This window comes from Rhinolophus ferrumequinum, chromosome 24, assembly GCF_004115265.2.
Source record: "Rhinolophus ferrumequinum isolate MPI-CBG mRhiFer1 chromosome 24, mRhiFer1_v1.p, whole genome shotgun sequence".
Taxonomy (NCBI): domain Eukaryota; kingdom Metazoa; phylum Chordata; class Mammalia; order Chiroptera; family Rhinolophidae; genus Rhinolophus; species Rhinolophus ferrumequinum.
The window spans coordinates 28,488,185-28,514,051 of NC_046307.1; the positions used below are offsets into that span (position 1 = coordinate 28,488,185).

At 42.7% G+C, this 25,867-nt stretch overlaps 1 protein-coding gene across 10 annotated transcripts in view; it reads right to left on the reverse strand.

The window, feature by feature from the left end:
- Window positions 1-3,253: 3,253 nt before the first annotated feature.
- EBF1 (EBF transcription factor 1) overlaps window positions 3,254-25,867 on the reverse strand; it is a 379,176-nt gene continuing 356,562 nt past the window's right edge. For 3 of the 10 annotated variants that reach the window (XM_033096242.1, XM_033096245.1, XM_033096243.1), the window contains exons 12-17: window positions 21,193-21,258; window positions 20,029-20,206; window positions 19,191-19,370; window positions 14,945-15,139; window positions 14,550-14,618; window positions 3,254-6,431 (exon numbers count right to left, since the gene is read on the reverse strand). In XM_033096242.1, coding sequence (XP_032952133.1) covers window positions 14,551-14,618; window positions 14,945-15,139; window positions 19,191-19,370; window positions 20,029-20,206; window positions 21,193-21,258 — 687 coding nt within the window. In that variant the 3' untranslated portion in view covers window positions 3,254-6,431; window position 14,550. The remainder of the gene's footprint in view (window positions 6,432-14,549; window positions 14,619-14,944; window positions 15,140-19,190; window positions 19,371-20,028; window positions 20,207-21,192; window positions 21,259-25,867) is intronic. The other 7 variants (XM_033096250.1, XM_033096249.1, XM_033096246.1 and 4 more) reach the window with 4 other exon arrangements.

The following is a 25,867-nucleotide window of genomic DNA, read 5'->3' on the forward strand; positions in this document are numbered from 1 at the left end:
ATCCCCACATTGCATCAATCACCAAATCCTGGTGGTTCTGTCCCCTAAATCTCCCTCTCTCTCTCTTTTTTTTTTATTGAATAAAATTGACATATAACATTGTGTAAGTTTAAGGTGTACAACATGTTAATTTGATATATTTATATATCGCAATATGATTACCACCATAGTGGTAACTAACAACCTCTATCACGTCACATAATCATGATTTCATTTTGTGGTGCGAACCCTTGAGATCTAGTGTTCCATATTGTTGACTGTAATCACAATGTTACTTCTAACCTATCTCTTTCCCCCCTTTTCATTCTCCTAGTCCATGACGTTCATTTCTTGCCCGGACCGTTGCAGTGGCCTCCTAATTCTTTGCCACTTCCCCTCTGCCTCTCCGATTCATCCTCTGTGTTGCTTCCAGGCTGATAGTACTGACAAGTACCTTTGATCCCTTGTTTGCAGTGTTTAAGACTCCCCGCTCGTCATCATTACAGTAAACATCTATTGTAATATGGATAACAAAAGAATAAACATGAAGAAGAAGATAGACACACAACTCTTTAGTGGGGACTTGCCATAAAAAGGGACCAGAAAGACAGTGGGCAGATTGAAAGCAAAGTGAGCTCAAAATTGTTTTTGTGTGTTTAAGATGAGATCATATGTGTAGGCTGATCAGAAAGTAATATTGAGGAAGGGGAAATTGATGAGGTTGGAGAGAGAGAATACTATTTCCAGGAGCCACATTCTTGAGGGTGTGAGTGATGTGGAATATTCTGGGGCAGGCATGGTCCTGAGCGTGGTATGTTGGGAAGTGTTTAGTTCCCTGGCAGTCTACTTAAATATGAACTCGTTCATGAGGGTCTTTCTGCAAGGCAAGAGGAGGTTAAAATGAACAAAACTGATCTATATACATTTTGCATTGAATGTGGCTACTGAAGAGTATAGGCAATTTTTCACTATCACATATTCCATTTTCCCATAGTATTCCTATTCCTTGCCACTAATTTGGTGTTTGGTTTTTTTTGTCATAGAGCCAGCTCCATGGCTTTCCATGCCCTCCTTTCCTCTATCTGCTTGGAGAGCTCCTACTCATACCACTCAGGCATGCCCTTCTTTACAGGATTCCTTGGCCTCCATGGATAGGACACACCACTATGACTTCAAATCGGGCTGTGTAAACATCCCCTTTAGTAACTTGTGTTTGGCCAGAAGTCCCAAACTGACATTCTAGAACCTAAGGACTTTGTTTGCTCAATGCACTGTTTTGAAAGCACTATTTTGGGGTTAGATGACAACATTGAAAAAATGAAAATTTCACACCAAAAAACCCCCCAAACTCAGCAATATATCTGGCATTCTTGAAAAATAGAAGATGGGCATCCCTGGGCCCACATTCCCATGTGGGAGCAGCTGCCTGGAGCGAGCAGGGTGCTCCGTGTCTGTTTTGACTCCAACTCACCCCGTTTAACCAGCATATAGCTCTGTGGACAAATACAGGGTTGTGAGTTTACAAGTTGTCCCTCAGGCCCTACAGGCAGGAGGTATGACTGCTTTGCCTAGTGCATCCCAGCCTCCAATACAGTGCCAAGCACGTAGTAGGTGCACACTATGTGTTCTGAATTGAACGTCCCACACTCCCCAGTGCCATCCTGTACATCTGTGCGCTCCACTCACACAGCCTTTCTGTTCCTGGATGTACCGTGTGCATCCCCCAAAGCTTGCTTCCTTACACCTGTCCTCATTGCCTCTGCTTAAAGTGCCCACTGCACCTGGTTACCTCATCTGTCCCATCTCAGTTCAAATGTCACTTTCTCTGGAAACCTTCCCCAGCCCTTCAGGTTAAATCACATCCCACTGTAATACACGTGCAGAGCATTCTAGGTTTTTTCTTCATTGGTTAGTTAGCATATACTTGTGTGGTTGCTTAATGTCTGCTTGCCCCACTCAACTCTAAGCTCCCTGATGGCAGGACCCGTGTCTGTGTCTTCACTGTGGACTCCACCACGCCCCGCTGGTGCAGGATGCATAGGAAACCTCCAAGGTGAATGACTGCAAGAATGAATGAATGAATACTTCCAAGAAATAGGCCTTAAGGAAAGTAGAAGCCAGTATGGATGTCTGTTTTAATCTGTGGAGCATTGTGGCATGCCTGCCTCACTCTAACCTTTCTGGAAGACTTTGATTTCAGTATACATTTATCTTGTCTGAGATTGTGACTGTCCTAAGGGCAGAGGTCTCTTGTTCATTTTTTTTTTTAATCTTCTGCAGCTAACACAGTGAACCGCAACTAATACAGCATTCCAAAAATATGTATTGAGTGACCAAACTATTCAACATAGATTTCATTTTTAAGAAAAGGATGGTAGCTTCTCTACTTATTAACTTAGTCATTACACTCTTTCATTACCTCAAATCGGGCTCTATTCTAGAGCAAAAGTGTATCAACCATGGCCGTCACAAATGATCCCGATGGTGGTTGTGACACCCTATTAGCTCTGACCATCAAGTGTCTGTTGGTCTACGGCCTATTTGCTGAGTTCTTGAGATATTTTACAAGCATCATTAACCTTATCATGTCCAACAATGGCAAAATAAGAAAAGCATTGAATGTGCAATTGGGAAGACTTATGATCATGATAAAACTTAAAAGGAAACAGTTTTATAGGATTATGTACCTATTGGGTGTTTGTGGAATATTTAACTCCGGATAAATTTGGTTTTATTTAACAGGGAAAGTGTCTTATCCACGTGGGAGTTAAAACTGCAGCTCCAGAGAAGGTTCTGAGCTCACACATGTCTCCTCATCAATGAGCCAGGGCACATAATTAATTGACCAAAAGGCTCACTGGGATTAATTAGCAGCTCTATGTGAAGAGCTTGGTTCAGACTTGGAGCACGGAGGATGGTGTTCTAGAATAGCCAGATCCTGTGTTCACAATTCTGTCACTGCAGGAGGGATCTCATTGCTTGGCTGGTGAAATAGTTGGGGCTCTTGGCGACTCTGTGGGCCAACGCGGGCACATGTGCGTCCAGCTGCTGCCGGCAGAGGGCAGCAGTACGCTGCGCATGTTCAATTTGCATCTCAGATTAGCAAACCCCCGAGGATTTACAAAGAAAGAAAGTGGGTGTCCCAGGACCACCCTAATTTCTTTTCTCTGGGTGTCAACCCTGGTCTGAGTAATTGCAAACACAGCCCTTTTACATTATGTTGGACTTGGGCTCATCTGAAATATTGAAATGAATACACAACTAGGAGCTGCCATCACAGACAGGAAGTAACTTTAATTAAATATTGTGAAAGTTGAAAAGTTTTTACAGCTTGAATTTTTGCAAAAAAAAAAATTATAACAATCTCTACAGTAGTTAGGTTCTCTAACAATTGAACTGTACAGTGTGTGTCTATTCAAAAAGTTGGATAAGAAGGTGAAAGGTTAGTAGATTGAGAGATGACTTCGTTAAGCTGTATTCTAGCACGATGTGAGGCCAGGGTGTGTTATGCAATCCAGTCATCCAGAAGCTACATTTTCCCCCCCAAACTGAAATCTTAATTCTCCATTTCGTTTTCTTCTTAAAGCCATATTCTGTATTTAGGGGAACATCGTTTACTTGTAAATTTTATGTAGAAGAAAGAGGGTCTGAGGGTCAGAACGTCTTTTCATCTAATCAGTATAAATAGAGGCGACAAAAACACAAATTATGCATATTTTAAAGGCTCTTTGGACTTTCAAGAAAAGTTCTAACCACTACACATGGCCGACAGGTGGGTGGCGTTTGTTGTCAGGGTCTGAGCCGGACACCTCCCGGCTGACGGGTCCTTCACAAACAATTAAGGGGCTCACCAGACAAAATATGGCTTTAAATTGTACATATCTTCAGGCCAGCGCTTACCACACGAATTCAGACCACCTTTCTGAGTACCGAGAAGCAATGCGTCCACCTTGCTTACATTTTCCAGTTTTTTTTATTATTATTAATCATCATTAGTTCTCACCATGAAAAATCAGCTTTCCTTCCCTCCCTTCCCTCCCGAAACTCCCCTCCCCCACCCACCCTAACCCATAAAAATCGCACTCTGACAGTCTAGTGAAAACCATTGCAAAATCCATATGGGGGCATGCACAGTTGCAGCATTGTTGTAAATTTCTTGCTCTACTAGAAAAAGTTACATTGTCTTAAGGTAACAAAACAGTTCTTTTGTGCTTTTCGACGTCTTTTTTTTCATTTTTCTTTTTTTTTTTCTTAGAATGTTAGTGATGACTGACAGTTCTGGTGCAGTTACAATGTACAAGTGAAATGAATATGATTTGCATTGTTAAGGCATCCAATCTGCTGGTTTATATTTATGTGAAAGACAGAGGAAATATACAAGCAGACTTAAGAAAGAAAGTATGTTCACTGAATTCTATGAAGTTTCTCCCCCGAATTTAATGCGAAAAATGCGTCACTCCAGAGGGAGAGATTCCATGCATATTAATAGAGTAAAACAGCATTAGTTTTTTTTTGTTTTTTTTTTGTAAGCTTCCAAAGCAAAGGATACATTTTTTTTAATCTACAAACTAAAAGCTACAAGAATAATGTGCTACTATTTTTTTTTTTGCCATATATTGGAAAAAACTTTTTAACTTACAAATAATACAAAAATAGACAATGGCTTTTGGATGGAAATAAAAAATATTGAAGCATGGCTTAAAACAATACTAAAAATAACTATAAATGAAATGTTTAAAAATCACATTGAAACAGCTAATACAACTGTAGGTGACCAAACAAATACGCACTTTTCACATAGCAAACATACACAATAAAATAAACTGGGGGTGGGAGGAAAAGATAGAAGGGGAAAGCAATGTACAAATTCCAAAGATAAATACATTATTTATATGGATATTTTACAAAATCCCCTTTAAAACAAAAAGCCTTTTAATTAATTTTGCAAGTATGTGCAAGCTAAAGGTAGTGAGCTTTTTTTTTCCTTTGCAAAATATGCAGTAAAATCTTTTTGTGATATTGAAAAACTGTCTTAAGACATTAAAATGTATAAATAGAACAACAACTTTGGCAAAAAATCACAAAAAATCTACAGTATTTATAACTACATACAAAAACACAACAGCAAAGAAAAAAATATCAGGCAAATGCATCCTCATAGCTTTGCTGCATCTTTGCTATTAATTCTTTTTTTTAAGAACACTTCCCAGATAATGAGAGCAAAAATTCCCATAAAACAGAAAACTATGTTTGGGAGGTCTCAACCTTCTTCTCCTTTCTCCCAGTTTCCTTTTACTCTTAATTCCAAAGCACTGAACCTATCCTTTTCATCGATTATGTTACAAATGTCAAGGTCGACTGATAGGGCCCTATCTCCAATGCGAAATCAGAAATACCTGCCATCTTGTTTTTGTCAGCTTTTGGAGGACGGGTATGAAGTCAGCATTTAGGATGAGTAAACTTTAAACTTGTAAATGGCGGAGTGGAAGTGGGATTTGGCTTGATAACTGGAGGGCGTACGGTGGAATTCTGTGCCTGGACCCTGTTCCATGAAGTGTCAAAGGAGATTCTCACACAGCAGTGTGCCACCAAGCTCTCAAGAGGCCATCGGCTTCAGAAGAAGTTGACATAATAAAAAGGGAGAATGATATCAGGTTTAAATATGCGGTTTTAACAATCTGTCTAGAGGCACTGGATTTTTGAGTAGAAGGGAAAAAAGTGATCACTTCATATCACTTTTAACTTTCCAGGCTGCATTTATTTACACAGTTACTTAAGACAACAATACAAAAGAGATAAATAAGCTTGCACTGCTAAGGGATGGCATGTTAAGTTAGATATGGAAAATGCACTGTCTGAGCTAACTACCATTTTGATATGCTTTAAGGCGCAAAAGCCGACCCTTAGTTTTCTAAAAAATCTAACTGGCATTCCTATTCTGTCCCATACAAGCTTTTTTTTTTTTCCTTTATTTTTAACTTTTTTGTAAATATCACCACTTCATTCTTCCTTTACACAGCTTTAAAAACATCATAAATTAAAACATGGAGTCTTATTTATAGTGTCCCTTGTATACAGCTTTACGGTTTATAAAAGACAAATGACTGCAGAGTTAAGCTTAAAAAAAAAAAAAAAAAAAAAAAGGAAAGAAAGAAAAAGTGGATTTGCTTTTCTCAACACAGAATAAATATATCTCCCAAACACCTGGGAGGTACGCTTCGACCAATACCCTGCACTGGCAGATCCCTTCCAATTTCAGTATTTGCAAGGTCGGTGATATTGTTTGTTTAAAAATCTGCAGTTATTGTGATTCCTCTTAAAAAGGCCTGAGTTAAAAGTTCCGCTCTGGGACTTGTATCAGATTACTCTCTGTAGCAGAATCCAACCTCTTCATTAATAAAATTCTTCAAGGCAATTCTTTCACATGGGAGGAACAATCATGCCAGATATCGCTGTGGAAGGAGAAGACAAAAGTCAATGGTTTTGCATCAAAACTTCTCACTGAGGGGAAAAAAAAAAAGATGGGAAAGAAAAAGAAAACACCCACACACCACTATGTTGGTTGACTATTAGCCATACATGTGCTCTCATCTTCCATGGAACAAGTTTTTGTATAAAATATACATGTACTTTGGTAAGATGATAATATCTCAGCCTGTGTATATGTCTTTAACAGAACCGAAGATCCTAAACATCCCTCCAAATCTGATTTCAATTTTAAAACATAACTGGAAAGTTGCATAGTTTGAATACCACTGGGAAAGTTGCAGCACCCAACCTTGCAAAACAGTGAGAATTTCCAATTTGTCGCTCTTTTTATTTTTCTCCCCCTCCTCTTCACTTTCAAAATATAAAATGAAAACTGGTCTAGCCCAACTGCCAGCGCTTTCTACAAAACACTATGGCTCTTTCTGTGCTCTCTTTTAGCTCGAAGACTGATTCGCAGAGTGGGAATCTGAGTGTCTTCCTTTCAGTCCTTGTGCCCTTGGAGAAGGAAATGCCAGCTACAGCAGGTCTTGTTCATGGGGCACATAAAGATTCGAGAAAGTATGGAGAAGGAGAAGGCAGGTTTGCATGAAACTCCAGCATGTCTTCTACACCACTGCTTCGCTCAGGCTTCTGGAAAGGTCTGAACCTGTCCCTAGAAAATTGTAGCCTGGGAAAGCTGGGATGAGATCCTGGGAAAAGGGAAGGCTGTTTGAGTCATCAAAACTCTTTCAAAGCGTTCAGAGTCGGGAGGCTGCACACAATGGTATTTAGAAGAGCATGGAACCCGGAAGACAGGCCTTCTACCTCTCGCTTTCCTGCTTACTGAGTTATGTCCCCCGGAGGTAGTTTCTTGTCTCCTGAACCTCGGCCTCCTCAGCTAGAAAATGCAGTATTTGCAAATGCTGTGAAATTGTTAGTGTTGTTGAAGATTTAAGTAAAATAACATATGTGTGGTGGTTGGCGTGGGTTCAGCTCCTAGGAAAGACCTAACAGAGATTAGCTGCTACTATTTCTAACCCATCCCTTCTGTCGCTAAAATAGCTGTGTTACTTTGTGTTAATTGTTTAACTTCTCTGGGCTGTTTCCTCTTACGTGAAATAGGCACCATTCCATACAACACACTTCACATGATGGGTGTGAGGAATAAAGGGATGTCTACATGACAATTGAAACAGTGTGGCCACTTTAAAATATGTCAAGATGAGAGCAATGCTTACATTAGAAGCAAGAGGCAGCCATCTTTGGCTCCCAATGATGGCTTAGCATCCTGTCAGGCAGAGAGAGAAAGTCATTGCTTTCTTTTCATTGGCAATTCTAAATTTAAAATAATGTTCTTGTCAGTGTTGACTGCATCTAGGAAGTGGCCCTTTTCAATTCCCAAATCTCATGTCTTTAAGAATGTGCCATTTAAAAAAAAAAAAAAATCAAACCCCAACTAACACAAACCCTGCAGTAGACACAGGGAGGGTAGGCCAGGCTCTGAGTCCTGCAGCTCCCACACCCCTTCTGCTTCCCCTCCCCCACCCATGACATTTTAGATTCAATTAAAAAAAAGTATTTTGCCAAACACTTTTTCCGTTAATTTTTAAACCCATCTGTATTCACAAGGAAATTTAATCCACATGTTTCTGATTCATTTACACGTAAATCATCCAAATGTTGTTTTGCAAGAGCCCTTTTGCAGTCCAAAAGCTCCTGGAGCCTTTTTCTTAAGCCCTCAAAAGCCATTTTTCTTAGAAACAGGAAGTGTCCCTTGCCAAATGCAGACCAACTTAAACCCCCAAAGATTTGGGATCAGTTGGAAACGCAGTCCCCCTAAGATTCAAGTGAGCCCTCGGTTTAACTGAAACAGGGAGCTCGGTATTGCAATCCAAGCCTTAACTTGAGAATTCAAGGTGCCGTAGCTCCAAAGGCAAGAGGGGCAGGAGGTCTTTGCATTGTGACAGCTCGGTAGGCTCCACGTCCCTAGGGATATTTTCACTCAGGCTGAAGAGAGGTCCAGTCACCCTTATTAAAGGCAGGCCTTTCTGTGGGAGTTCTGAGCCTCTGGCAAAAGAAGCAAGTCTCCTTTTGGCTTCCACCAAAATTAACTGTGTGCCTGGCAAGAAAGGGCAGTACCCTATAGGACAGCCAGAAAATCAAGCAGTGTCAACAGGGTGCAAAGCAAAATAGAAAACTGACAAACTTCCTGCCAATTTGGTCAGTGGGCTCAAGCCAACATTTATCAGTTGGGGCCTGAAACATTTCATTTGGATGTCCAGAATTAAAACAAAACAAAAAAATCTAAATAGTGTTTTGGTACCTGACATAATGTGTTAAATTAAACCTGTAGCACATAAAGAGTTAAAGAGCTGTAAAGCAAAGCTAACGGATATGCTCGTTCTAGTCCTAGCTAACAGCTCTTCTTTCTTAATCTTCTTCCAGGGGTTATAAACTCCAGCACCCGGAGAGCCCAGCTGAGGACGACGTGCCCTCCCTGAGTAAGGATGGAGGTGACTCTGCCAAGGGCATGCCTTCTGTAGGGTGGGCATCGACTCAGCGCCCAGCAAATGCCAGGTCTTCTGAATCACGTCAAGACAAGGTCAGGAGGTGGATTTTTGAAAAAGTGAAATAGCCCTGTTTATACAAGTTAGCAAATAATTAAGATTAAAAACAAACCAACTACCTTTAACCCCCTGAAAGTATCTAGGGGGTGGCTCTGGTCTGCCCACACTTCCCTACTTTTCCCTGCGGCTGGCCCCCAGACTTCTCTGAGAGTCTAATGGAAGCCATGGAACCTCTCTCCAGAAGAAGACCCATACGTACCTACACCCAGAATTTTGCATATTACACCAGGGGGTTACAGCTCCCTAAGTCTCACCTGCAACTTCCTAACTTCCAGATGCAGAACGCTTATTAATTAGTTAATTTGGGGAAAAGATTACTGTTTGTGGCCTCTGAACTTAAGCACCTCTAAAGAGGCCTTTCCATAAACAAACGGCCCTGCAGGACTGTGGGGAAGCTCCCAGAGTTGTTGGGAGCTGTTTTTCTAGTATCTGTGCTGCAATACTCAAGATTACTTATGTGGGTGAGAGGGATGGGTGTTTGAAGCTTGGAATGTTCCAGAAATGCCGCTGGCACATTGACTTGCCCAAGTGGGGCCCATGAAGATTTCCATGAGGACACGATACTCTCAAACAGCAACATGTGCCAAGACACCACAAGACCAAGGGGGCTCTGCCTCCTTCCCTGGCAGTTGGGTTACCACCTTCTCTGACAGAAGCTTGAAAAACTATTGGTTGGAAAGGCAGTGTTTTTTTTCAGTATGGTATTCCACATTTTGGTAAGAACAAGACAAAAATGGAAAGTTGTGCAGAGCTGGGGGACGTGGGAGCGACCGGGTGGAAGGTGGTCTTCCTTGAACCCACACATGAGTAAGAATGATGAGCTAACCAGGAACAAAGCAGGGCCAGGTCTTGCTCAAATTGACCAGATTTGTTACCGGACTGCATGATCTCTAGAGTCGCATGGGGCTGGCCAGCCTCGCTTCAACAAAGTGGGGAAAGAAAAAAATCAGTATGTGGGTACACTTTTTGTGAAATCAGTCTGGCCTTTTGTTTTTAATTTTTCACTGCAGAGATTGTCTAGGACATGGTTAGGGTTAAAAATCACTGCACTGGGGCAAGTTCCAATGGCATGGTGACAGCCTGCTTGGGGTTGACTCTCTCTTGATTAATGAAGTCCTCTGAGACCTGAAATTGCGCAGAACCCCTGCTCCAGGGGGCGTTGGCTTTAGGGGAAGAGAGAGGTTGTCTCCGCGACAATGAGCATGCTAGGTGACTCAAGTCCTTGACTCAGAAAACAGACACACTTGGGGCGTCTAGAATCAGGATTTATCACTGACTATGTCGAGAAAAATGAAAGAAAATGTCTCTGCATTTTTCTCTTTAAATCAGCAACGCAGCTTCATTTTTCAAAGTTTTTCATGGGCTGTTCATTGGTCATAACATTTGGAAAAGAGCAAAGAAATTGAGAAAACTAAATGGAATTGTCTCTTTTTTTTGGTTCAACTGCAGGATGTCTCGGAGCTTTTAACAAACGTAGGGGCATCACGGATCTCCAAGACAGCGATTCAGTGAGCACCACTTTCTAGATTTGTTTGACCACCACATTTTAATTTTTTTAACAGAACATCTTTTGCGACTCTAAGAAGTGCTTAGATAGAGTTGCTTTGTCCTAAAAAACAAACAAAAATTCTCAGAATTTTTAGTAAATTGTCAAAGGTTTTGCCTCTCTGGGAGAGAAAGGCAGTTGGAATCACAGTAGAAACTGTGATTTATAAAATACATGTAAAGAATGGAGCTTATGACCTTCAAGTAAGAACGTCCTTGTTTAACCTTGTTTTTGCTGTTTGGCACCTGTGCGCCAGTATGCCAAGTGTACCAGTTACTGCACACGCCTCTTGGGCTCAGGTTAACCTTAATCCTTCTCCTTAAAACGCCCCTTCCCCCGTCTCCCTGTGCCCAAGTCCTACTTGCTCTTCATCCAAGGCCCAGTTCAAAGGCAACCTTCTCCATGAGGCCCTTCTGAATTCTCCCTAATTTTTTCCCTCTGAACTTCTGCAGCTAGGTCCTCAGCCTCTCCCAGACAGACCTGCCTTCTTTACTGTGGTGTTATGTTTTTCCTAATACAGGGAACGTTTTTGAGGCCAGGATTTTATAGTCTTTTTTTTTTTTTAAGACTTTTTTTTTTTTAATTTATTGGGGTGACAATTGTTAGTAAAATTACATAGATTTCAGGTGTGCAATTCTGTATCACATCATCCATAAATTACACTGTGTGTTCACCACTCAGAGTCAGTTCCCCTTCCATCACCATATATTTGATCCCCCTTACCCTCAGGGGCCTAGCCCAGTGGCTTGACTCTAGCATGGCCATATGGCGTACACAGGGTTTTACATGGAGTCAGGCTGCCGGGGCTTTAGCCCCAGGCTCCCGCTACTTGCTAGCTCCGTAACTCTGGATGAGTTATGGCTGTTAAGTGTCAGTTTCTGCATATAGGAAATGGGGACAATAAACTGCCTACATCAGAGGGTGGATGGGAGATTGAGATAATGCAGAAGCCAGGCTGGGAACAAGCCCTCCCGTGTTAGGGCCCTACAACCATCCTCAACACCGTCATGTGAGATGACAGCGCTGCTTTCTTGGGGAACAATGGGGAATGCAGTCACTAGAGGAGGCTAAGAAAGGTGTGTTTGGGATAAGGTCTTTAAGGACTTGGCTTTGAAAACAAAGCAAAACAAAATAAGGTACAATTAGCGGAGTGGTAGTCGGAGGTAATAGACCTTTAAACACTTAAACAGCCTAAATGTGTCACCTCTAATCTTGTTTACATGGTCAATTTGCTTAACCAACTCTTCCTTTGTCACTTGTCCTGTCTTAATGATCACAGTGCTGAACTAGGGGAGTCTAAATGACATAGATGTTACTGTAACAATAGAAAGGAGAAGGAAGAATAAAACACTGCAGAGCTTCTTACTCCAATTTTATAACCCACCTATGTCGGTTATAAAATTGAAGAGATGAAGTTTAGAAAGAGAAAAGTAATTCTTCAGTTACAGGTCTAGGAGCCCACAGTCAGACTGTCACTTTTCTCAGGGGAGACCCAAGGCCCCCGGCAGGAGCTTCCTGGAATTAATGATGCAGCCCATTTAAGGCTGCTGGGGTCGTGAGCACAGCGGAAAGGAGCCCTTCTGGGCACACGAGCCCTGCCTGGTGAGTGTCCTGGTTGGGAATGGAGCAGGCCGGGGGCAGGAAGAAGGATGGCTTTAAAAAAAATGGTGTTCCATTCCTTTGACTAATTTCTCTCCTCAGACCTCCTCCACTGCCAGCCCTCAAGAGTGGGGACGTTTGGGACATGCCAGTATTGGAGAAACAAAAACCACCGGAAAGAATCTCCTGGACACAGGCTCACTCAGAAGGAAAGGGCCGTGACGTCCACAATAGCCAAGCCAGACAATGCGTGTTCCTGAGTGGGCCCTCAAACCCTCCCCGCTGTTCCGCTGCGTATTAGAAATGTGATGGAGGGCTAGAGACTCGCAGGTAATCAGAAGCGGGCGACAGTCTCTGTACTTTAGGAATCTGTACAGACTTGCGTTAGAAACGCCCTGAGGGTGACAGGTGCACAAACTTTGTAGGTGTCCCTGTCTTGAAGCCATCTTGTCATTGCTTAAACATACACACAAACCGACACACACCCCTTACACCACCAGATGTTCCAAAACTGGGGCCTAGTCCCTATTTTCAGACCCTTCGTGCTCCCTCTTTGGTCTGCATGGCACAGAAGGACACGCAGCCCCACTGAAGGGCTGCCCACTTAAGTCATGTTGGCCGGTGATACAGCTGCTGAGTCTCCAAGAGCCATGGACCTTCTTTTCTTCCCAAGCATCACCCCTCAGCTGTGGATTACAAACCTCATTATACCGTGTTCCTGACAGCAAATCTATGTTTAACAAAGGTGGTGATCAAATACGGCGGATTTCTGCTTTCCATATGTTTTACCCTTATTTAAACCCATTATAAGTTATGTTCACTTAAGCATTATATGCCTAGCTTGCTGGGGATGCACTGGGAGTGACAAAGCATTATTTTTAGCTGATCAAGAGTGGAACTGGCATGAATGGGTGGCTCCCTTTTGTGGGGGTGGGCACTTCCTATCATGAAGAACATTGCCTGAAGTGTAGCTCCACAGTCAGCTGAGCTTCCTCTGCCCTCTAAGAAGAGGGGTTTGCCAGGGTAGTTTGTGCCATGGGCGTGCTGTGCTGGGCAGCGCTGCCGGCAGGTTTCTGGGGAACGTTTTGCCTCGCCCTTCTGGAGTCCGAAAGGCATAGTGATAAAGAGCTCAGGTCCTGGACTCACACGGTGTGGATTCAGTTCTGGCTCCATCATTAGTAGCTGTGTGACCTTAAACAAATTGGGCCTAATTTTCCCATCTATATAATGGCAATACTCCTGACTTCACAGGGTTTTCAGGAAAATTGATGTAAGTTTACATTAATGTAAAGCATCGGCACACAGTACATGTGTATATTTAAGTATAAATAAAAATACACATACTTATACATAAGAAACAGGGCTGAGGTGTGCCAGACGTGGATGCTGCCCTCCTGACCCTTCCCGACACCCCTGGCTGACCGCCGTCCATGAAGATGGGTGTGCCAGTTGGTCACTGAAGGAAGGTAACATGGGGAGCTCTGTAGGCCCGGGTGGGTGTTAGGGGCACAGACCCTGTGGGTTTACATTCATCTCTACCATTTACTGGCTAGGCCTGTGGGCAAGTAATTACTCTCCTTATGCTTCAGTTTTATCATCCATACAACAGAGGCCATAATAGTCCTATTTCATCTGTAAATTGTGGGGATTAAATAAGACAAGGCATCCTCGGTGCTTAGCGCAGTGCTTGTTCAGTATTCAGTAAGTGGTAGCAGATTATTTCATTGATGTTATTTCCCTGCTACCTGCCTTAGAAATCCTGGATACATCCCGTTTACTCACTCTGAGTAATAAAGTGCTTGGGAGATAGAAAGAGGAGATGAATTTTTGAGCCTGAGATTGAAACCAGCTTCTGCCACACACCAGCTGTTGGAAGTCAAGCAGTGTCATCACTTCCCTAACCTTTAGTTTTCTCCTCTATAAAGTGGGGCCTATGAGTACCTGTCACACAACCCTGCTGTGGGAGAATGAATGAAAATGTGCAGGTCCACACCACAACACAATGCCAGCACACAAGAAAAAGAAGAGAAATGGTGGGCCCGTTCTAAAAGGGTGGGGTTTTTTCTCAATGAAAGAAAGATCACCTCAATTCTTGGTGACTCTATTATTCTCTATATTCCAGGATGGGGAAAAAACTGAACATTTCTAATCTGAAGCAGAACACTAGTTCTGGGGTTTCTGGTTCCCAACAGTCAGTCAGTCTTGGCCTTTGGTCGACGAGCTCTGAGCTCAAGGCTCTGGCCAGGCTGTGGCTCACCCGTTCCCCATCATCAGCCCCACACACGTTCACTCTGACACAGGCAACAGGAAGGGAAGGTTGAGTGACCTACTTCAGGAGAAGGCCAGTCCCGGGAGAGACCCTGCAGTGGAGAACTTGCTAGAGTCCACAAAAGACTGGTCTGATTATGGCGACCACAGGGAATGAGAGAGGAGAAAAGAGAAACGGTGGCATTAGTAAGTGGAAACAGTAATCTCAAGCAAATCCCGAGCCTGAGCAGAATTTCTGGAGTTGGAAAGAGGACCACTGCTCAGGCAACTCTAGCAAAGGAGGAGTGTGTAGGGCCAGGGGCCAGTGCCGAAGACAGAGAACACAAAGGAACAGACGAGGGCAGAGAGAACAGGCAGGCCGCAGGCTGACCCCTCAGCAGCAGTGACGTAACTGCGTCAGGCCCTGGGAGAGTGAAGTCAGGGAATCTGGCTGGCCCAGGTGGGGCTTGGGGCTTACCTTGCAGGCTGTTCCCGTTGGTGCTGGTGCAGGTGGGAGGCGGGGAGGTCTGGGGTCTGACGACTGGTGCGAAAGCACTCTTCTGTTTCACGGCTGAAACCATGTTGGCTGGTGAGAAGGAGAAGATGCCCGAAGAGCTGCTGCAGTTGGAGGGGAGGCTTGTGGAGGAGGCCATGGTGGGGCTGGATGGCACGACTGGGAGGGACAAGAGGAAAGCAGAAATCAGCACCTCTCCTGGCATTCTGACACAAAGTGGCTCAGACCCGACCCTGTCCCCGGCCTCCCTGCTCAGGCCACCCTTCCAGCAGGAGCCTTCCCTGAACTCTCACGATCTTGTCCGCTTTCATCCTTTAGTACTTGGGACGTGCTGCCTCCTGGGGGTGGTGATCTTTTATGTGTATTGTGGGCCTACTATGTGCCAGGAGTCTTTTTAGGCACTGGGGTGACCGAGGCCAGGAAACACAGTGCTATTATAAGGGGGGATAGAGTAGCACAAAATACCAACGAAAGTGACCATGGCTGGCTCTGTGGAGGCATGGAAGGGAAACGAGAGAAGGCTTCACAGAGCAGGTGGATTCAGTTCTGGCTCCATCATTAGTAGCTGTGTGACCTTAAACAAATTGGGCCTTAATTTTCCCATCTATATAATATCCAGGTGGGGCCTCACCTAAGGTTCTAACAATTTTCCCATCTATATAATATCCAGGTGGGGCCTCACCTAAGGTTCTAACAAAAGGGTTGGGGGTACAAGAGACAGGAGGAGGCCCGCCTGAGAGGGCACGGTCATCAGTGGAATGAAACGTGCGAGGAAGAAGGTGATACAAGGCAGGTGGTGGTATGTGTCCCTTCTCTCCTCATGAGGCCACGAGTTCCTTAAGGATGTGACGGTACCTGAATGCTCCACAACACAGATATAGGTATAGGTAGGCAGGAGGCAAGGTGGATAATAGACTGCCTTTCACGTGCAACATGGGGGCTAATGCAGAACTATAAGTCAAAGCTCCAAATTCCTTACGTACCCCACCGGAGCAGTACACAAATGTTTGTGAATTAACAAGCAGTAGGATAGGAGCCTTGCGTAAATACCCACGGTCTGGTAGTAGTAGGGTTGTGGATTATCAACGACAGAAGAATTAACTCGGGCAATTCAGAGAGAGAGAACACCTAGCTGCTTGGGGATATGAAAGAGTTTTGTATACTCACACTCTGCACCAACCATGGTCCTGTCAGCCTGGCCTTTCACCTTTTTACTAGTTGCTACTAATCTCTTGGTTACTTTCGGGGACAGAGATTTGGCACACACAAAGTCCTCTACACTCAACTAGTACTTTCATCGACTTACCTTCTATCTCCACCCTCTCCTGAAGGAAAGAAAGTACGAATGCTGTCCAATTCAAATTCTTAATTCAAATGCTAGGCATTTCCATCTACTGTATTATTGTTCACATTGTTATAAACATTCTATGTTGCTTTATCATCCACAAGAATCACATTTTTTTCATCTTATATGTCACTGGCCAAATAAGCTTAAGTTGGGGTCTGTTACGTCCTTGTGACATCTGAGCAAACTGAACAAGGTGAAACTCAGAAAATAGTTCCGTGCCTTGCCCAAGGGCCATAGCTAGAATGTGACGAAGCCAGGAACCAAACCCAAATTCAGCGCCCTTTCCACTACACTACCCTGCAAAGGAAACAGAGCCAGGGGGAGAAGCCTCCTTCCCGTGAGCCCACCAGAGTCCCACTTGTTGTCTAGGCGGCCTTCCCGTTGGCCTATTGACTTTAGAAAGTTAGAGAAGCAGGAACCAAATCGGTCACGGGCAGCAATGACCATCATCAGTTCTCAGCACCACACCATCCCAACGCACTGCACGCTTTAGAAAGCAGAACACAGAGCTGCCGTCCTCAGAGTTTTCACAAACATTTTCTAAACTGTACTTTTTCTTTTAATGAGGCCAGCATTTTTATACATCTCTTAGGATTTGTAAATGTGAAAATATGCTCAATAATAACACCCATTTAAATTGCAAAACTCCTGCACTGGAGGTTTGATTTTTAAATATTCGTAGATTTGAAATCCTGCTGGTTCACTGAGGAAGGCAATTAATCTCGTTGGCAAACATGATCATTATGTGTATTTAGAGGTGGGGAGTTTGGAGGGGGTGGTTAACCGAGGACGGGGTGAAATATTGTCCAGCAGTTCCATTTGTTATAACATTATTAGTTATCAGCCACCACACCAGAAAGTGTGTTCACCCGTGGAATGTCTTATTTTATTTTTTATTTTGTGGGGGATTTTTCAACATCAGTGGTATATGAATAATTAAATAGTATGGAGGCAAAAATTCAAATTAGCTGGGCTTTGTGTTTATTGTTTTATTTGCATTTATGCAGATAAAACCGTCCCATCTGAGAGCCTATTTGAGAATTTAATACTATATTTGTGAGCACTGAGGAAATCAATTAATGGAAATTAAATGTTCGAAGTCTCACAGTCTGACAGATGCAATCTCAGGCTGAATTCGCTTGGTGTCTGCACAGGCTTGAGAAGACAGAGCAATCCAAGCCCTTAAATTGAATTGCTACCATATAGCAATTAGTTTATTGATTTAATTAAGAATGCCACCTTTTAATTTTCAGGTCATGATTGAAACATTTTCTGATTGAGTAGATGGGAGAACACCGAAATGATAGATCTGTGAGAAACAATCTTCCCAAGAATCAAAGTTTAATGTGAAACTGGCCCCAAACTCTGACTCCTGAGCAGACAAATATAATGTAAACAGATTATTGGGGGGAATTTTAAATGTTCAACAAGCTACCGATTCCAAAGGAGAAATATAGCGCACACTGAGCATAAAACCTCACCCAGGAAGCAACAGGCCCTAAGTATTACTTTCAGAAATAACTTCTTTCAAAGGCCAAGAATGGTCTTTCCTCTGTCAAAGAGTTGGCACACTCCACATTTCCACTAAAGACAGCATAGTTTTTAGGATTTCTAAGCCAAGATTCGTTTTTAAAAAATCATGACTATTCTTTCATTTACAACACAACATCTATCACTCTACAGATATCTAAGAGTTTGGCCACATTTTACACAACAGAAGAGCCACCCACACTGTCCAAAAGGGACTTGGTTATCCGTGTAAAAATCTTCAGAGGAAGATCGAGATTGTAGAGACACGTCACATGACATTTTATAGGCAAAGATGCCAGTGCACTGAGTTGTTTACATGCAACCTAAATGTTGTACCAAAAAAACAATCCTTTAAGCTAAACTTTAAGACAGAGGTACAGGCACCAAACGACATTCGTGTGTGTGTGTGTGTGTGTGTGTGTGTGTGTGATTGTGCCGGAATTTTGGAAAAAATAAAGTGTATTTTTCCTTTTTTTTTTTTTTTTTTAAGTACATATCAAACATACGGGGGGAACATTCCGAGCATTAAAAAAACAAAGGAGTCGTATTCCTCAAGGGAGGGAGTTAAGCTTTAGACTGTTGTGAATTAATAAGCAGTAGGAGAGGAGCCTTGCGTAAATACTCACGGTCTGGTAGGAGCAGGGATGTGGATTATCAATGATGGAAGAATTAACTCGGGCAATTCAGAGAGAGAGAACACCTAGCTGCTTGGGGATATGAAAGACTTTGGGAGACTCACACTCTCTACCAACCACGTCCTCGCAGCCTGGCCTTTCACTTGTTGCCAGTTGCTAGTAATCTCTCGGTTACTTTAGTACTATGCTGTACCACAACACCCCTTACTCTTATCATTCCATCATTATGATTATCACTTAGATTTATTGAATGTGCCTCTCCTGGGCCACGCACCAAGACAAGCAGGATTTCATGGAAGTCTCACGACAACTATATGGGGTGGGTGCTAGTTCCATCCCCATTTTACAGATGAGAAAACTAAGGCTTGGAGAGGAAAGGAACTTGCCCAGGGCCACCAGTTAGTAACTTCTGGAATCCGGAGTCAAACCTATCTCCATCTGACTCCAAGCCTGGGTTCTTGCAATGTTCTTGTACTGCCGCTTTGGGTTGCAGCAAAGTTTTGACAGTTAGGGAGGCCTCAGGAGGAGAGAGTGAGCAAGGGAGGACAGATATTTCTGTTGGAGACAATATGGCCTCCAATAGCATCCCCTTGCTCAATGCTTGGAAAGATTGGGGGCCCTCAGTGGGCCACACAGTACGACACCGAGTTCTTCAAGTGGAAGCATGCACAAACGCAGGACACAGATCTCTACTTACTGGCGTAGGGCGAGTTGGCAGCTGAGCCGTTGAGGAAGGTTGGGGAGCCACCCAAATTGGACATGGCGGCAGTGCCGTATCCATTCATGCTCGTGGTGACGGAGTTATAGTTGGTCTGCTGGGGGGTGGTGCTCGGCACATACCCGTGGGGTGACACGCTGCTTGAATTGCGGGTGAAACCTGAGGGGTGGGGACAAAACCAGGATGGAGGGTGGGGTTCAGATGGATGGCCTCCTGGAAGACTCGGGCACAGGAAGTGTTGAGTTTCCTGCCCCATTCACCCCATCCTGGAGGGAGGGGTCAATGATTCATGTGCACGGGCTGGTGGTGCTAGCTGTGATTAAAATGGGAAGCCAGCAAAAGGCACATGTCTTACGAGATCATAAATACTTAGCAGGTCTGTGAAAAGTGGCAATGCAGGACCTATAAATTATCATTTGGAGCAGAAATAAATCCCAATCTAAGAAATGTACCCTGAAGTTAACAGGTCTCTATTCCCGGAGCGAGGATGATGTGCTTTGGCCCCTCAGAACTTTAATTCCAACCCTCTTTGCGATCTGTCCTTCATAGTTTATGGTGAAAAGTCGAATGGAGAGATGGCTCAGGGCATGCACCTTTCTAGCCCCCTCTACCAGATTACCAGACATAATAGCTAGAACCACAATTCAACAATAATATTTGATGTACACCAACTAGGAATTTCCCCTTTGGGCAAGAAAAACTAAATAAAAATTGTTTCGTGCTGAATAAACGGTGGTGGTGGTGATGGGGAAGGGGAGGGCAGGTGGAGTTTGGGAAGGGAGAGGAAAATGGGGAGGGAGAAGAGCAGGATCCTGACCCTGATTGGTGGCCTGTGATGCCTCAGAGACATTCACAGCCAGTTGTCCACTGAAGGAATTCACGCCCATCATTCCTGCGTGGACCGAAGTGTTGGTGAGAGCCGGGAGCTGGCTGTGGTTGCGGGGAACACTGTACAGGGCCTCTGCGATGTCAGCCGCTCTCTTCAGAATAATCTCCTGAAAAGTAAAGGGAATATTCCCTTCAGCTACTCCCCATTCATACTCCCAGTCATACTATTTTTCAACTGCTCACTATAGGCCGTGCACAGGGCTTTCCACAGGGAACTGCATGAACTTCTGCATCCCTTTCAACAAACCTGTGTGTTTAGTCTCATCCTCATCCCACGCATCTCACCAATGGGGGACCGGAGGCTCCGAGAGGCAAAGACCTCCATAGGGAGACTCACCCACTTAAGGCCAGAGCTGGGCTGCAGAGCCCTGTTTGTCAGACATTGAAAGCCCGTTATCGTAGCCATGCTTCCACACTACCTCACAGTATGTGACGGCACCATGGGGTTTTCCTTCCTTACTAGTAACACACAGGGACTCTGGGGCCACACACACACACACACACACACACACACACACACACAGACACACACACTGCAACTCATCTCCTTGGCTGACGTTCAGGGAAGGTTGTCGGTGTCTGTCCCTGAGTATCACTGGGGCTGTGTCCCCTGGACACTGACTCAGGTGACATACAAAAAAGGATTGAATAATTTGTCAGATTCATAGCTTCCTGAGCCATTTGAGTCTTCTGAAACAGAAGCAGACAATTATATTCAGATTCTGTTATACTTTTTAGGAGAAGAAATTAAACCCCCTTTTTCCTCGTCAATTTGCTTGAAAACCTGAGAGGAATAAAATAAAGCACCAGTATCTTTCTCCCTCCATTATGAAGTATATTCCCACGGAAGACTTGTTTTTAAACGGAGTACCTTTCCTCATAAGGAAAATGATTCCATAGAAAAGGCAATAAAAAATTTACAAAAGAAGAGAGAAGCACGGAATAGCTTTGCAACGTATTATGTCTGAATGACTTATACTCGGAGCTCACATGGGGGTTTTTATATTTTCTGCACTGTTTCATTACAATAAGGAATCTGAGACCTTCAGCTGGAGGTGGGAGCCTGCACCGGTTCGAGGCCCAGGGCGCTCACCTGGTTGTTGTGTGGCATCCCGTACAGCGCTTCTACCAGGTCCGCAGCCCTTTTGAGGATGACTTCCTGTCAAGAGAAAAGCAGATGTGAGCTTCTGAGTGAAGATCTTTTCACATGATCACATCCCCATTCCCCCTGGCCACACTTTGCCAAGGCACTGCTTGCTTTAAAGGCAGTAGTATGGAAAACCCCAGAATGGCGTTAAATCGGCAATTCATCCCTGGTCACATCCACACGTCATGGCGTCGGAAGGTGAGCACCATTGGTTCTGCAAGATAAAACACGTCACTCACCCGTCTGCCACAGACACGATGGGACACTCATATGTTTATTGCGGAATACAACTGCGAGGTCATTCACTAGATGACTACAATCGATGTCATTCAGAGCATGTTATGAAGCCCTAAGATGTGTTTATTTTGCACTTAATTGCTTAGTCCAGGAACCATGACCTTATCAGACAGGTCATTTTCGAGGGATTTCCAATCAATCTTCAGCTACTAGAAGCATGTAGCATTAAACGTCTTTTGTTTATTTCCCTTATGTGGCAGAGCCATGACATAAAGGGGTGACATAGTAAAACCCACCTACAGAGGCAACGCACTGTTTGTAAAAGGCTCTTACGGAAGGATTCTCCTTTCCTCAGATGCTCCCTCTGTACCAATTTTCATGACTGGCAAAGTCTGTTTCTTTGATAGTAATTATTTGCTATTTCAGTATTGTTTGCCATTTTCCGCGTTCCCTCATTCATTCTCATCCTAGATATATGCTCTGCTGTTCATTCCAGTGGAAGAAAAAGTTATCTCCTTCTTTTCATGTACGTGGGCTTCCTTATTTAGCTTGTGTGTTTGTTTCTAATAATATAGGGCGTGCGCAAAAGTGTGTGTCGTGGTAATTTTTTTCATTCTAACCAAAAGAAGTCATTCCCTCTTCATTCTGCCCTAATTTTCTACACATTCATTTATACTGAAATGTAAAAAGGAAAGCTAAGCTTGATACATGTAAAATGGAGCCTCATCAGAGAACCAAACATAAAGGCACACTATATGATTATCAGAGGTGACTTTCAAAAAGATATGTTTACAATTTTTTTCCCTGCTGTGCGTAAAGTTTCAAAAAGAAGTTTAATTTTAAATAATTTACACAATAGATTTCTGCATGGAGGAGCAGTGCTGTTGAATTTTCATATACTGTAGACGCTGATCAGAAAATAGGGATATAATTGCATTCATTTTGCTGTCACCATAGCCTCTTCAAAAACTCTTGAACAACTCTTGAAATGACAAGCTTTTAGATACATATTAGCATTTTTCAATTTTAAATTCTCTATCATATAAGATAAAATAGTTGTCATACTACAGTAACTACTTATGACATATATAATGTCCTAAATTCAAAAATGAGATGGAGGGGTTTTCAGTTCTCAATAAACACTCATGCTTGCCTTAGGCTGTTAGACCCCATTTATAAAACAGTTCAGTTATTTTTCATATAAGGAGTGAAAAGCATTATATAATCAATGGGGCTTGAATCAATACATCTGAAATCATTTCTTTATTTTTCTAATGCAAGTGCTACCACATAATTTACCACTTTTTGTTTGCAGTATTGTCTGACCACAGCAGTTAATAATTTACTATGGTATGGGCACACTAAACCCTATCCCCAGATCAAATTCGGCTTGTGCTGCTCTCACTAAAACCTCATGGCTTTATCTGGCTCTTAGGAAAGATTAAAAGAAAACAGGATCAAGTTGGTTTACTTACTAAGATTTTACTTCTCTGGGTCTATGTTCATTTATTTCTTCAAATAAATATTTATGCCAGTGTTTGGGCTTGGCAGAGGAGGTACTTTTCTTTCTTTTCATTTTAAGAAAAAAATAAATACAAGTCTCCTGTTTGTTCAAAGCAAGATGAGGTGCAATTTCTGCACTTGTGAACTGCAATCCTGGAATGCTATCATTGAGGGTTCAGAGCAGTGCTTTTTATTTTAATTAATTTCGCAGAACCAGGGAGGAGGGACGTTTGAGGTAAAACTCCAAGATCTTTGAAGTTTTTCTAAACCTGAAAGAATTTCAGCTATCTGTGTATGTTATATATTTTAATCTCATATATTTTTGGTGATAAAGTTTTTCAGTGACCTAATCCACTTGTTTCTTTTTCTCCTTATTTCAATACCCAGAGCTCCCATCACCATTAATCCTTTGAAAATGAAACACTTGAATCTTGTTTTTTTAAGTTGCCTCCTTTGATCCACGAGGCTGGGGCATGCTTTTCCACGAGGCACAATGCCATAGGTGGGTGATCAGCCAGCCCAGCATCGCTTCGGACCAGCCGTCTGGAGGGGAGTGAACCAGGATTTCTTGTCCTGGAAGTGATGTCCTTAAATGGTACCTGTCCCATTTCCAATTGTCCTCCACTAGAATAACAACTTTGGGACTTAAGAGAGAGCTCACATTTGGTTCAGCTTTGCCGGTGTGATTCAGCTTCTATTAGTTATTTCTGCAAATGGGAAGGAAAAAGGAAATATCTGGGTCTTCTATGAGTTAGTGCAACAGACCTGCAAGGTGCTTGGATTTCGGTGACCAGAAAATTGCTCTCACCTCCATGTCATTACGCTCCCAGTGAACTAGCCCCCAAGCGTGTTTGTGTTGGGGATCTAATATATTGCCTTTCAATCAGAGCTGAGAGCCACTGAACACACAGACAGAACATGACGAGCAGGTCAGGAAAGCAATAAAGATTTTACAGAGCTGTCCAAGGTGCTAAATTTACTCAATAATGGGTTTGGCACCGTAGTGTTAACCTCTCATTTACTACCAGTTTGAGGGACTAAATTGAAGTAGCTGACTTCATTTACCTTGAAATGTATATTTTATGACATTATGTAAGTAGATTGAAAGGGCACTGCAGTTTTAACAATTTAAAGGCTAAAGCATGTTTAAGATGAAACTTGAATATTTATTGTATATTGCACTTAAAGTATATAGAATGTTAAAATGTATTGATTAAATTTGTAAAAGGCATTATAAAAATGACAGGTAGTATAAAAGATGTATGCCTTTTAAAATCAAATTGATAGTGTATGCTATCTCTTCAGTGGTCACAAGTGTAATTTTTTTGCAGTTTTATATGGTTATTTGAAAAAATCTGTAATTTCACATTAGGAAATGATTGAGCCTGGTATATTAAAAAAAAGAAATTTCTCATAAGGGGAAGAGCTGGATGTTTCACATAGTCTTTTGTCTCTGAAATTATTCCTAAAGTCGTATGTTTTGTGGCATTAGGAGGAAGCACAGTATAAGGATCCTTCCATTCTAATATGCAATTTTAATATTTCTGAGAAGAAAGAGCACTTGAGTAGGACTAATATCTAATTTTTCAAGGCATTTATTTGTCAGGAGAGATTTTCTCTTCTTTTCATAATGTTTAAAACATCTCCCTGCTTGCAGTTTAAAACATGAGGGTAGAGATTAGATTCTTGCAAGATAATTAATCCTATCCTTGGATTAAAAAAAAAATATCCCAGTGGGGAATTAAGAAGACAAATAGTAGTATCCTAAATATTGGAAAGCCCCAGAGTCTCCTCATGGAGCTAATGCTTGTTCTCAATCTACATCCTAAGTCAGACTACTTTCCTTTTCATGGCGTTAGCTTTCTTCTCTACTAAAGAAACAGAAAATGTTTACTCCTTAAAAACAACCACTTTCCACTGATCTATTTCCTTTCACAATTAAAACCTGGTTTTACCTGTCTTGCCATGACCATCGGTTGATAATTATGTGAATGGGGGTCTGAAGAGGAAAAAACAAAAAACAAAACCATCAACCATACAAAATCTATTTAGAGATTACAGAAACACCGAGGAGACTTAAGTGGAGTTTCGAGAAACAATTCAAGTGTAATAGTTATAGGTTTTACTTATGTTTTGGAGCCTTTGTAATAAAAATATGAATGGGGTACAAATACAGAGGGAAGATTCAGTTTTACTTCCTATATTTCAACCTAATCAATTAGCAAATAATTTTTGAGCTTCCTGTTGCCCCGGTGGTCACATACAGATATTACCCTCCAACACCTTTGAAGGCATGCTGTCTTCCAGGAATCAAGGTTCTACGGGGATTGCGAAAGATTCTACAGGGATTACAAAAGATTCTCCCACCCCAGCCCCAGTCTAGTCCTACCTTCTTTGTCCAATCTTCTCTCCCTACATACGAAGAACTGGTCATTATTGTGGTCCAGTTGTCCTCCCTAGCCTAGGAGTAAAATGTGGGGCTCCTTCCTATGTCCATACCTTCACTCCTTTTGCCTTTCCTTTATCTGAATGCCCGTTTCAACCTGTGCCCATTTACAATGCCTTCCCGTCTTCTAACACCTGGTAATGGTGGTGGTGGTAATGAAAAGATAACTATCCATTATTGAAAGTAGAACATTACCTCATTCAACCTTTACAGGGAGCCTCGTATGGTGCTATGCGACATGCTGCTGTCCTTATCACCATTTGGCAGATGAGGAAACTGAGACTCTGAAAGGTCAGCCAGCTTTCCCTGAGTTCACACAACTGAGGAACAGCTCAGCAGGGATCCTACTTCAGGCCTGTTAGACATCAGAGCTGGGGCACGTAAGAATTGCACTATTCTGTCAGAATGAATTCTACCTTCACCTATGCCCCAGCT